This window comes from Centroberyx gerrardi, chromosome 16 (genome assembly GCF_048128805.1).
Source record: "Centroberyx gerrardi isolate f3 chromosome 16, fCenGer3.hap1.cur.20231027, whole genome shotgun sequence".
Lineage (NCBI taxonomy): Eukaryota > Metazoa > Chordata > Actinopteri > Beryciformes > Berycidae > Centroberyx > Centroberyx gerrardi.
In genome coordinates this window covers 9753563-9767057 of record NC_136012.1, presented here as the reverse complement: position 1 = coordinate 9767057, position 13495 = coordinate 9753563, and the positions used below count along the sequence as shown (strand labels likewise).

The window sequence follows — 13495 nt, the reverse complement described above, 5'->3', positions numbered from 1 at the left end:
AGATTAAACTAATTATATCTTTTAGGGACGGTCTGTGGAATTCAGAGGGGAGCTGAGAATCAAATGAGGAATCTAATGCCAGCTAACCTCCGCTCCATATAGGATTTACCACTGGAAGCACACACACACACACACACACACACATGGATAAGTCAGTGTCATCCATTAGAGCCCCTCTCAATCCATTTGTGAGGACAGCCACCAAACTGTCCTATTTTCCCAAAGTGTAAAAATCAAGTCCTGATGTGGCCTGCCAGTGATGACGCAACACTTTCATATGAAGGTAATTAGGCTTCCCGGGCATGACTCACCCCTATTAGTCAGTCGACAATAAAGTCTGAGCCTTATGTTCCATGTCCATCACCAAACAACTGTATCAAAAACACACACATAACAAAAACTTCATGGGCTACACAGTACACTGCGGTAGAAAATGTTTACGAGGAGTTCTGCTGATTTGTAAATGTCTGTTCAGAGACAGGAATGTAAACGTACTGCTTTTTCTGACTTTCTGACTGAGACCTGAGGCGTTTCATGGAAATACTGCCGTTAAGTGTTCCATTAGACACTCCAGTACGTTACAAATGCACCACTATGCTGCCCACACCCTGGATCATAACGCAAGCTGTGAAACGGAGCCACAGTACAAAAACTATGAGTCAAGTATGAGAGTTCTAGTTATTAGTGTTTGCATTAGTTCCAGTGGTTGAAAAAGTAAATAAATCATCTTTTGAAATACAAACTGAACTTGTGACAGGATTTATAATTACAGTAGCTACATTGTGATTGTGGTCCGTGTGTGTGTGTGTGTGTGTGTGTGTGTGTGTGTGTGTATTGTGAACCTTATTCCACCCTAACTTTGAAACTCTTTAGCTAGATGCATGTTGGCATTTTCAGGGCACAGAGCTGAGAGAAGTAAGACATCAAGACAAAATAGGTGCAAAAAAGAAAAGAAAATCACAATGTTTAGATCCACAACCAACACAGATCCAACTGAGGAGAGGTGGGGTGGGGTGGGTGGGTGGGTGGGGGGGGGGTTGCATACAGTTAAATCCCCTTTTGTGTCCTTGGTCCCTCTCCTTGCCCCCTATTTATCTTCATCTTCCTCCTCCTCTCCCTCCTCTCCTCCATGCAGAGCCTCAGAATAGCAGCAAATCAATATAGAGAGGGCTGGCAGTCTGAGGAGGGACAGCAGAGAAGAGAGTTCCCCCCCACTCAGAAAGTGGAGAGAAAGTGGCCATGAGCTAAACACATGGGGAGATTATAATGACATATGTAAAATATGGTTCATATTCTAAGATGAATCAGTCTGTGGCGCCAGCATTATGAGAGCTGGACTAACTTCCTGTCTGCAAAAATGGGCATTACCCTCCATGTGATATCCACAGCTGATCATATGACAAACACCAGTACAGTGAGACCCGGCTCTGGTCTGCACTGCTGTTCCCTTCAGACAAGAAGTGCCCCATCTCTGGTTTTCACAGAGTGTGCCTATATCAATATCTGCTTATATCATCATATACAGAAGTGATATATTTAGAATTGGAAAAAAACAAAACACTATAGACCTTGAAATGGACTCGACTCAACTCCAGTAAAACAGCCCACTTCCCTGCAGAGGGAAACTTCAAAGGTCAGAACAGACGCTGGGCTGCATTCACAATGGAAACGCTCATCTTCTCCACAGTCAGTGTCCAGTCTCACATAACCTCCCTGGTTGCTATGGTTACTGACCATACCTCCTCCTCCTCCTCGGGTCTCTCTTCCTGTGCGACTCATACGCACCGCCGGGGGAGACCGTGTGGGCGGGGCTTGAGTGTCTGCAGGGACCTGTTACGTAGACACAGAGGGGAGAAGAGGAGGGGGGGCAGGTTGGTGTTTTTGACTCCTGTACCTGGTCTCTGTTCTGTCATGTCATGTAGCGGTCTTTAATCAATGCGGTATAGACTGAGTAACACAAGCTGAGGCACTGTGCCTGCCAGATGTGAGATTAAACCAGGAAGATGGGGAAGCCTCCATCACTTGAGCTGCAGACGATACAGAGAGAAAACACTGTGAGACTCAAGGAAGGAGACTGTTGTTCATGATTGGGACCACATAGCTCTAATCTTCTCTCCTAAGTAATGACCACATTGTCTGTGAATGCAGACCGTGGCCGCCTCAGACAGGGTCAGCTGAGCCCCTAACAAATCTGCTGGGAGATTTGCATAATCATAAGGATTGGACTCATAACAAGCTCATTATTCAAAATATCTAGCTTGAGCCGCTTTGCCCAATTTAGACGAGAATTGTGTCTGTGTGTGCATGTGTGTCTGAGAACATTCGAAAGACAGATTGCCCAATATAGATTGAAGGTGCGCATGTGAAAGACCAAAACCGGTAGAAGGGGGCCTCTTTATCCTCTCAACTGGATTGAGTTAATCTACTAATCGAGAGCCATTTACATAACTACCTCAATGCAGCTGCAGTTAAGCAATTACTCCCCCCATTTCCTTCTTTTCACACCCTTTGGGAATGAGAGTCGGTACGACTCTCATTCCCAGACTTCAACTTATCTCACTCTCTCTAACCCTTTTGTCTTTTACCCAGATCCCCTACCTCTACACTTACATTTTTTGCTCCTTTCTCCATTTCTCATGATAGCAGGCTGCATTGTGTGAGCAAAAAGCTGCATGTCCACACACTCTTAATGGTGGCTTGTTGTAAAGCTTGGATAATAAACTGGAGTTTATTGCATTTTTATTTGCAAAATGTATAACTCCATCTCCACTGCCTTCAGATTTCCCTCTGCTCTGAGACCCTGAAGACCAGAATGTGGTTTGGATCATGGCAAAATGTACCCGTTTTACTGAACTTGGCATAACTTCTCTTCATTTTTTCTTGACCTTACTGGATCACAAACCTACTGCTACACCTCTAGACACTGAGACACAAAACACATGAGCAGACTGCCCATCTACTGCCTCTACATCACAGTTACCAGCTTCCTCTATCACTGAATCGGAAAGAAGATCAAAAAGCTGCTAAGTGTAAGTCTATTTAAGATTATTGAAAAGGAAAATGTTTAGAAAGGGACTACATTCCTATGGGACTACATTCCAACTGCTTTATTTGACACTCAATTAGACTGTAAGATATCATATACTGCCATTCCCTGGTGGAAAACTGATATTACAGGAAAGGCGCACAGAAAAAGCAATCGAATAAAGATCTACCAAGACAGAGCAAAAAAAAAATATGGATAGTTTACGTATCAATTCACCACTTTTAATAGATCTGTTATACTCATATACATTTAGAAAATGGCCCTGAAATCGCATTAAATAAAGACTCAATCATGCACCTGTAACATCAAATCCTTCTACGGTCTGCTATTTTTCCCTGAGAGAAATTATTTTAACTTCCTGCCTCTGTAGCCAATCGAATCGAATGTACGTAAGGAAGTTCCCAGCTCTGTCCAATCACAACACGCAGAGTACGAAGTGGGCGTGTACGTTGTCTGGAACAGCTGAAAGACTTTCCCATGTTTTATCAGTGTGTGTGGAGTTTGACCACTGACTCGGTGGATAGACGGAGCTTACGAAAGCGAAAGGGATGAACGAGTAAAAGGGACTTTTGAATAGCAAAGATACAGAGACATTTCTAGAAGCTTTCACCGAGGGAACTAAACACTAAACTGGTGTTCTGGTCGTTAAGGTGAGCGGACAACGTATTGACATGGTTGGTGAACTTGCATGCTAGCATTAGCACCCTAACCAACGTTCATTTTGGTGCTGTTGGACATACTGTACCTGCCACATCATTCGTTGTTCGTCACATTTTAGATGCTCACGGAATAAGGACCGTGTAAAAGTGGGAACCGACTCTGGCACTGACATCATATTCGTAGTGAAAAATGTGGTGTAGCTACATTAGTTAGTGTAGGATTATCACTTTGCATGTCCACTCCACCGGTTAAATCAATGTCATTGCAGCCTGTTCCCGCTGGCCGAGGGGGGATTCCCTGCGTTGCAACGGAGTACATCACGTTTCTAGGCACGCCAGCCCAAGGATATCACCTTCTCAATATAGCACACCTCAGGGTGGGATCACTTGATGCTGCCTAAAGCAGAGAGCGCTTCGTGTGTGTATATTTGGTGACCACATGGCAGGCTGGCTGTCAGAGAAAATAATTAACAGTATAATGACAAAGGGCTGTTTCACACTGCTGAACCAAAACAATCTGTGAGCACAACATGGATTTATGTTTAAAGGTGCAGTGGGGATATATGTAGCCTGAACCCAAAATGGAATTGGGCTTTTTAGGCAAAAGCTGAAAATAGTTGTTCGTGACTAGTCAGGAAGAGTGTTAGTGATTTGTTTAATATACAGTGGGCTCCTTAGATAGTGAGAGCTGAGTGACCGGATGTGACCGCATGTTGAGACAGAAAGAGATAGTGTCCTTTCAAAACAGCTGTCGCTCCACCACAGGTGCACCAACGGCCCCTATGTCGCCTCTCAATGCAGGCACAGTCTGCTGTCTCCTCCCTTCTCCTCTCTCCTTCCTCTACTTCGCTCCCTCTCTCCCCCTCTGCCCTGTCAGTCATGTCTGCCGCTGCAGCTGCGGGTCCTTGAACATGTGCTTACTTACAGCTTACTTCTACAGCCATGCGCTCACCACCACGCTGCTTTTACTGCCACAGTAAATTTCAGTGTTGTTGATTTAAAACACTCCAAAATGATGAGTGATTGCACCCTGGAGAGGTTTCTGAGTGATTTGTCTGCTGTTTTTCCAGACATGGAACCATCGCCGCCCGGCACCCCCGGCGCCCCGAAGCCCGGCCCCTCCTCCCCCACCACCCCGAAGCTGGGCCCTTCCTCCCCCACCCCGTCTCCAGCCGCCCCCAAAGCTACCCCAGCCTCCCCAACTTCAACCTCAGCCCAGCCTAAGCCTAAACCTGCCACGCCAACCACACCAACCTCCCCCTCCCCTTCTCCCTCAGCTGGCTCGTCTCGGGCCTCGCCCGTCCTGCCTAGCCCCTCTCCCTCCCTTTCCACGCCCTCCCCTGCCTCCCCTCTGCGTCAGCCCATCAAGAGCATCTCTCAGGCAGGCAGGTCTCAGCTCAATGCAGCCTCTACGGGGAATTCCCCAACCAGACCCCCAGCCGTGGCTGCTGCTCCCCCTCCACAGCCTCCTGCCACTCCTGAACCAGGTGAGAAAGGTCTCACACACACACACATGCACACACACACAGAATCATTGACCTTTTGCAGTTGTAATCCCCAGACAGAAGCACTGATTGACTGTTTCACTTCCTGCTTCTATCAGTGCATCCAACACTCCCATTCTGTTGCATGAGTTGCTGTGTCTCCATGACAACCCTTGACATTTACCACAACATGTAAAGCAGCCTCTCCCACATTGCTGACTTGAGGAGAAAAGCCTGTCTTGCCCCTATCCTCCCACAGACTATTTCAACGCCACTCCAAGTTCCACTAACCAAAGCCCGCATGTAAACTTCACACTGTGGGAAAGCTCTCGGTTCTACTGGGAATATCTAATTTTAATTTGTTGCGTCTCTGGCACTGGCGGTGATTTCCGGGCGTGTAAATATGGAGTATGACTGGGAAGTGTGAAATCTAACACCTCAGCATTTGAATTTGGATCGCACAAGTGTACGCTTCCTGAGTTTCTTCCAGTAGACCCAGGCCTGTCTTTTGAAAAACATGCATTGTGCGCCATCTGTCCTGTCACGATTTCAACAGATAATCATAATGGAGTCGATGAAGATGGAAAGGGCGAGAGCTTGCATCAGCGTGTGTCGTGCGTGTTACATCATGGGAGCGTGGCAGTTGTTGTTGACTGCGCTAAACAAACAGTTATTTTAGGGCTGAGGTGGAGGGCCGGGGCATGAGCACCATGCCAGGAGGATTGACAGGCGGCTTGACGGAAGTTACCGGACCCTCTTCGCACTTCCCACTGCTCCCTAGTGACAGACAGGCACAGACCGACCACCGCCTCCTCCACCAGTATCGCTTACAGCCTGCGGGTGTTTTGGAACTTGGAAGTCTTTCCACATGTCTTGCCATCCCTCTCTTTTTCCTGGTATACCGTGGAGAGATTTCCTCCCATGTGTTTGAGACACAGCTAAAATGGTGTCTCACTTTACTGCATTTAGACACAGTATAGGCTAAGCTTTCTCACATGAAGTGTTTTGGAGGTGCATGATGTGGTTAGTCGAAATCATCAGTTGGAAAAAAAAAAAAGCTAATTAAACCAACAAGGCTCAGTGGGACAGCCTGTCAGGACAGGAGCTGTTTCTGGAAGGATCTGACTCATGCTCAGAATATAGCTCTGCACTAACTCTGTTAGAATCACTCCTGTTACCGACCAGCGCTACGCTGATGGGGATGTCTGAGCTGGACTGTTTCCATATGCCTCATGTTTATCTGGACCATGTGTGCAGGCTATTTTAAAACCAGAGCTGAGTAAAAAAGGAACTGGATACATTTGAAATACTCAAAAAACGTGATTGTGAAAGATTCCTTCATTTTTGGGCTGTTTATGTGTACTTAAAAACAGAAGTAGTTCAAAACTCTATGGCCATTTTTCATGTCTGTTTAAAATGCTGACTTGCATGTAGACAGCTTGGTCAGCAGATTCAGACCTGGTAATTCAGGGTAATTTGAATGTCTTGTTTTCAGCATATAGTGTAGACTAACTCACTGAGAGATTGATGTAGAGACAGCTGGGGTCAGACAAACACGTTTGACTGTGTGTGTGTGTGTGTGTGTGTGTGTGTGTGTGTGTGTGTGTGTGTGTGTGTGTGTGTGCACGAGCAAGTCAAGAACAGCAACTGGGGACTAGCACCTGCAAGGCCATCCAGTTGATAATAAATGGAGTCATGAACTGTCCTTTTATGTTGTGTATCAGTGTAAGTGTGGACATGTACATGAGAAGTATGTGTATTTTTCTAAATTCAACAACACCATTTGTCAAATTGCAAAGCCATTTGCAGTTTGCAACAGTTGTAACTCATTAATGGCAAGGGACTACAATGAATGCACTGAGCATATATCTATTCCAGAGCAAAGGAGCAGCTCTGCAGTAAAAGTGAATATGTAGTCTCCTCAGTGTTAACATAATCCTCACTTATAAATCTACCGCAGCAGTGGTTCCTAAAGTGTTGTCCAGGGGTCATTAAGAGGGTTCCCCCAGCAAAATGATTCATAGTTAAATTTCACTACTATTCACTATGCAGTTAGCATGAGGGAGTGTTATTGTTATGACTATTTGATCCCTTCTATTATCTCCCCCATTATCTCTTCATGGAGGGGGGTTTGTGGGTTTGACACAATCTTATCAAATGGGGGTCTGTCGTATCTATTTAGGGGTCCTTGCCATGTGTGTACTATATGTGTACTGTGATTTTCTGTTTCCTCCAGAGGAGCCAGAGGAGGAGCTAAATTTTGAGGAGCTGGCGGAGAGGGCAAAGTCTGGAGATGCCAAAGCACAGGCCAGGGTGAGTGTCAGTAAACACCTTCCCAATTGAATGGCCATATGGTGGGCAAAGAACAGGTATTTTAGAGCGCCATATTGATGGGAAGGACAGGTCATGAGTCAGCCAAGTCACAAGAATGCTTGCCTTGCTAGGCTAAGTGTGTGTGTGTGTGTGTGTGTGTGTGTGTGTGTGTCTCCATCTGTGCTTGTGTGCCCTTGTGTGTCTCTCCAGATGGGGCGTTACTTCCTGGCGGTGGCAGAGGACAGAAATGAGGAGCTGAACAACTGTACAGCGGTCACTTGGCTGGTCCAGGCTGCTAAACAGGGCCGCAAGGATGCCGTCAAACTGCTGCAGCGCTGCCTGGCCTCCAGGAAAGGTACCAAAACGTCACACTGCTACCCTGAATCTATGGCTATTGATCAGAGCCTTTAGGATTGGAGAGATTAAGAGAGGAGAGAAGTAACGTAGTACTGAAATCATCAGGGTAAATTGGTTCGACATTAAAAATCTGCTTGTGAGGGAGGTTTAGGGGTTAGAGAGAGTGGAGGGCCTGGGTTAGGGTTTATTATTCCCTATGGGGATCAATAAAGTACCCTATTATTATTATTTATTAAAAATATGATCTTGGCACAGACGCTTCTGTGAAACCCAGTCTAGATAAAGAATGACTACATCATGAAGTTACATTCAGTGAAGTTATGAACTGAAGGGTGATTTGTTTCCATTAATTAAAGTGCAGTTTTTTGTTGAATGGTTGGAATAATTTTAATAGTTGATGCTGGGAATAGTTCGTCTTCGTGCTCAGTTCCAGCTGTACAGTCAATATCAACGCACAATGCACATTTGCCCGCGTGTTTGTCAGGCATCACGTCGGAGAACTTCGAGGAGGTGAAGAAGCTGTGTACAGAGACGCGGTTCGAGAGAGGAGTGAGGAAAGCAGCTCTGCTCATGTACTGGAAGCTGAACCCGGAGAAGAAGAGGACAGTGGCCGTTTCTGAGATGCTGGAGAACGTTGGGCAGGTCCACGCAGAGCCAGGTATGCACAGGGGAGACACATGGTAATTTAATGTACATCATACAGTTTATACTTCAGTTAACAGAAAACCAGGTGCCACTACCAATATACTCATAGCTACAACTAATTTTAATCTGTATTTTGTACCTTCTCATGCCGTCGTTCCTCTGCCTACAGGCGAGCCACCCTCCCCAGGCCCTCTCTCCACCTCCGCCCAGAAACAGAGGAGAGTCCTGGAGAGTCTGGTCAGCAGCGAGGGTACGTTTGGTCTGAAGCATGAGGCTTAATCTTGTGAAAGAAGTCTTTCTTTTAACGGAGCCGCCGGCCATTGGCAGCAAGAGAAAAGCGATGACTAATACGATTACCTATAGACAATTTGTGATTTTAGTTTTTATTCGTTCTTGGCTTCTCTGTTTTTATGGTATATTTTTACAAGGACAGATAAAAAGACAGTTGCAATAAAGGATTGGTAACTTTCAAATTTATATGTTCATATGCTTGTAAATTAACATACAAACTGTGTCTGTCTGTCCATCTTTGCAGCCAGCTCCCATGTGGGTCTGGACGACTTTGTTGAGATGACTAAGAAGTACGCTCAGGGCATTGCACCTTCACCGGTCATGGCTGGGGAGGGAGGCGACGACGATGACGACGATGCAATCGTGAAGAATCCAGATGACTTGCCCCTCCACCAAAAGGTGTGAAGCTCTCGGACGTGGTATAAAATGATGTGGCTACTCCATGGTCCCTAAAATCCAGACAAAGGGACGCAAACTTTTTTAACTACTCAGGTCAAATCCTGACATTGCAAACATTAATTCATCTTTTGCCTTTGCCTGTATCTCTTTCTACTCTTATCTTTTGTTCTTTGTCTTTCTGCTGTAAAGTGTCATTTTTTAAAATTCTCTGTCCCCCTCCGTCCGTGCATCTCTACCTTCCCTCTTCCCTTCCTTCGCCTCTTCTAGACTGAGTATTTCAAGGTAGGATCACAGTTGGTGAAAGTAAACAGCTCATGCGCTGGCACAACACCATGGCTTGAATCAGCATCGCTATTGGGTCCAAAAAGAGTTCTGGTCCCAGCGCTTGTCCCACAGTCGCAGAGCTTCAATATTTTTGCCAGGGGAATTCAGTTATTTTATATATTTTATATAAGCTCTCCTCCTCCTCCCTCCTGCCGCCACCAGCTGCTGAAGTTCCCGCTGCACGCCCTGCTGGAGATCAAGGAGCACCTCATCGACTGGGCGTCGCGGGCCGGCATGCAGTGGCTCAGCGCCCTGATTCCCACACACCACGTCAACGCGCTCATCTTCTTCTTCATCATCTCCAACCTCACCATCGAGTTCTTCATCTTCTCCATCCCCCTGCTGGTCTTCTACCTCTCATTCTTCTCCATGGTCATCTGCACGCTGCGTGTTTTCCAGGTCAGCGACCACTGATATTCTTACTCATTCTTACTGTAGCTTTGGAGTAGAGAAGTACTGATCTGAAGGGAATAAACTAGACGGATAAAATAATGATCTTTCTCTACAGAATTCAAAAGCATGGGAAAACTTCCGGGCCCTGACGGACCTGTTGACTCACTTTGAACCAGGTCTGGACCTGGAGCAGGCTGAGACCAACTTTGGATGGACACACTTGGAGCCCTACCTGTACGTACGCCTCCATTCACCCACCTTCATCTTTTTGTTGGTTTTCTCATCCATTCCCTTGCTCAGTTGAACGTGTTTGTTTGCTTTGCTGCTGTGCAAATGGAGAGTTTAGTGTAGTTCAGGTTTGACTAGTTTCACTGAACACTTGAGGAAATCCTTTTTACCACCTGCAGTTAGATGCATTGCTGCAGCAGAAGATGCAGCTGAATGATTGCTGGTTGCAAAAATAATTGAATTTGAATGAAGTACTCAAAGATTTTTTTGCAGGTGAAATATTCACATCAAAATGAACAGTAAAACTAAACAAATTGAAAGAAATCAAGATGACAAGCACAGACACAAGGGTAAAATTGCCTGTTCAGCAAAATGAATCAATCCTGGCTCTTTGTTTTCCCAGGTACTTTCTGCTCTCGGTGGTCTTTGTGGTTTTCTCCTTCCCCGTTGCAGACAAGTCCTGCATCCCCTGCTCAGAACTGGCCACCGTCGCTCTCTTCTTCACCGTCACCTCCTTCCTCAGCCTGCACGCCTCTGCCCAGATCTTCGCCCGCAAAGCCCTCCTCACAGAGGTCCTGTCCGGGGCCTGCTCCCTCACGTACCTCCTCCCCAACTCCCTCTGGTTCCTGAGGGCCTTCGGGATGACGTTCATCACCGTGCCTGTAGGGGAGATGGTGGCGCTGAACCTGGGGGTGCCCTGCCTCTTATACGGGCACCTTTTCTATCTCCTCTTCCGCATGGCCCAGCTGAGAGGCTTCAAGGGCACCTACCTCTGCCTGGTGCCCTACCTGGTGTGCTTCACCTGGTGCGAGCTCTGCTTGGTGTTCCTCAACAACTCCTCTGCCATCGGACTCATACGCACCTGCGTGGGCTACTTCCTCTTCCTGTTTGCCCTCCCTATACTCTCACTGGGCCTGGCCGCCATGCTCGTCATCCAGCTGCTGCAGTGGTTCCTAGCCTTGGAACTGACCAAGATGGCTGTCACACTGACCGTTTGCTTCGTGCCGGTAGTGTTGAGGCTCTGGACCAGGTTCAGCCTCAACCCCATCGCGGTGTTCCGGTCACTGTCGCGGAGTAGCATCGTCAAGCTCATCCTGGTGTGGCTCAGCGCGGTGGTGCTCTTCTGCTGGATGTACGTCTACCGGTCTGAAGGCATGAAGGTTTATAACTCCACCCTGACATGGCCTGAGTACAGCAACCTCTGCGGCCCACGGGCCTGGAAGGATTCCAACATGGCCCAAACCCAGATTCTCTGCTCCCACCTCGAAGGACACCGCGTCACCTGGACCGGACGCTTCAAATACGTCCGCGTGACAGACATTGAGAACGGGGCGCAGTCGGTTATCAACCTGCTGCCGGTATTCGTGGGGAACTGGATGCGGTGTCTGTACGGTGAGGCGTATCCGCTATGCGATGAGGGGAAAAACGCCACAGCCGAGCCCGAGCCCCAGCCCCTCCCCGCCCCCGCGCCCCCTCCTGAAGATCCCCTCTGCAAACTGAAAAAGCTAGCCAAGCACGAGTGCCACGTCAAACGCTTCGATCGATACAAATTTGAAGTCACAATGGGCATGCCGTTGGAGAGGAAGACCAGGAACGGGACGATCGTAGAGGACGAGGACGCCACTAAAGACATCGTCCTGCGGGCCAGCAGTGAGTTCAGGCCCGTCCTGTTACACTTGAACACGGGAAGCCTGGTGGAGTTCAGCACCATTCTGGAGGGCCGTTTAGGCTCCAAGTGGCCCGTGTTTGAATTGAAAGCCATCCACTGCCTATCGTGCGTCGATACCCTCATGCCCAGACGCCGGCAGTACAAGATCGAGCACGACTGGAGGCGCACGGCCCAGAGTGCACTGCAGTTTGCCTTCGACTTCTTCTTCAACCCCTTCCTGACCGCTCAGCTAGAGCAAGACTCGGAGATGCAGACGGAGAACGAGACTGGGCCACAGGAGGGAGGATAGAGGGAGAGAGTGTGCACATCTCTTACATTACATGACTATTTGATACTAGGGGTGTCACGATTCTCCAAATCCACGATTCGATTTGACTTTCGATTTTAAGGTCACGTTTCGATTCAATTTTCGATTTAAACATTTTTTTTTTTCAGTACTGACGGCTATGCCATTGTTAGTGGGTGCCATGCCATTGTTCCGACGGCCCATTATTCCGAAACCCCAATAGTCCGAAAAATGTCCCATTGCTCCGAAAATACACACTCTCCCTGCAGTTAGAAAGATAATTTAAACAAACATTCCAAATAATAATTATAATGAAATTAATCTACTCTGAGGCAAATTTATCTTTCTTTATCTGTCCATTGTTCACACTAAATCTTCCATCGTTTCTCAAACAAACAGAAGCACATGGCTAATTATTATGCAGAATGACGTCATCGGACCTTCCCGGGTGCAACGGAGGAAGCTGTCTGTCGGACCTCGCGGTCGGATATTTACTCTAACAATCCTCCTTCCCTGGTTGGAATTATGCAGCGTTCCATGCAGCAGTGATATTACGATGGTAGTGAGGGCTTAATCCCCTAAGAAGAACAAGCTACTCACGTTTTCTTCATGGACGCACATGGTCTGATGTTTGGAGCAGCCGAGTGGTGTAGTTGGTAAGTTACCGGACGTCAGTTCTGACAGCCATATATATACACAGGTGCTCCCAATCAACCGGGGGAAAGAGGGTGTGAAACATTAGGAGGCAGGGCCGACTGATTGCAGGCCATGAATCTTTCTAACTGCAGGGAGAGTGTGTATTTTTGGAGCAATGGGCGTTTGTTTTCAGGATAACGGGCTCTCGGACAAATGGGCTTTCGGTCCAATGGGACATTTTTCGGACTATTGGGGTTTCGGAATAATGGGCCGTTGGAACAATGGTGCAGTCCTCCAGTGGGTGTGTGCGCGCAGTGGGATGGTGTCTCGAAAAGTAATGCAGCTGCAGGCTACCGGTGAGCTCGTTAACTAGCAGCTACGCTGTGTCTTCATTGAAATGTTGTTGTTTTTTTTTCTTTCTTCGGACGCGTACAAGTAGGCAGGGGTGGAGAGAAAAAAAAATACTGGGAGAATCGCAAACCTGCTTGTGATTTCGAAGGTCGAAATCGAACGCTCATTTCGATCGATTTTCGATTTAGAATGGAAATCGTGACACCCCTATTTGATACACATTTTTACATGAGTGGGTGTGCTATTTACAGAATGAATAAGTGTAGAGTCTGTGAAAAGCAGCAGATTGTAGATTGGGTAATTGTAGCATGTTATAAGTGTGTTAAGTATTGTGGTACTAGTACATAAGTACAGAGAGAAATGAAATGTTGACGCTAAGATGTGTGATAATACTATGTTCAGCTGAAAAAAGTT

The 13495-nt window shown here is 47.0% G+C and overlaps 1 protein-coding gene across 1 annotated transcript; it reads left to right on the top strand.

The window, feature by feature from the left end:
• Window positions 1-3625: 3625 nt before the first annotated feature.
• Window positions 3626-12135, top strand: wfs1b (Wolfram syndrome 1b (wolframin)). The gene is made up of 10 exons (XM_078289213.1): window positions 3626-3696; window positions 4776-5192; window positions 7426-7502; window positions 7713-7857; window positions 8344-8517; window positions 8674-8754; window positions 9040-9194; window positions 9681-9917; window positions 10027-10145; window positions 10543-12135. Exons 2-10 carry the CDS (start codon window positions 4778-4780, stop codon window positions 12095-12097), a joined length of 2958 nt encoding a protein of 985 aa, XP_078145339.1. The 5' UTR covers window positions 3626-3696; window positions 4776-4777; the 3' UTR covers window positions 12098-12135.
• Window positions 12136-13495: the final 1360 nt, after the last annotated feature.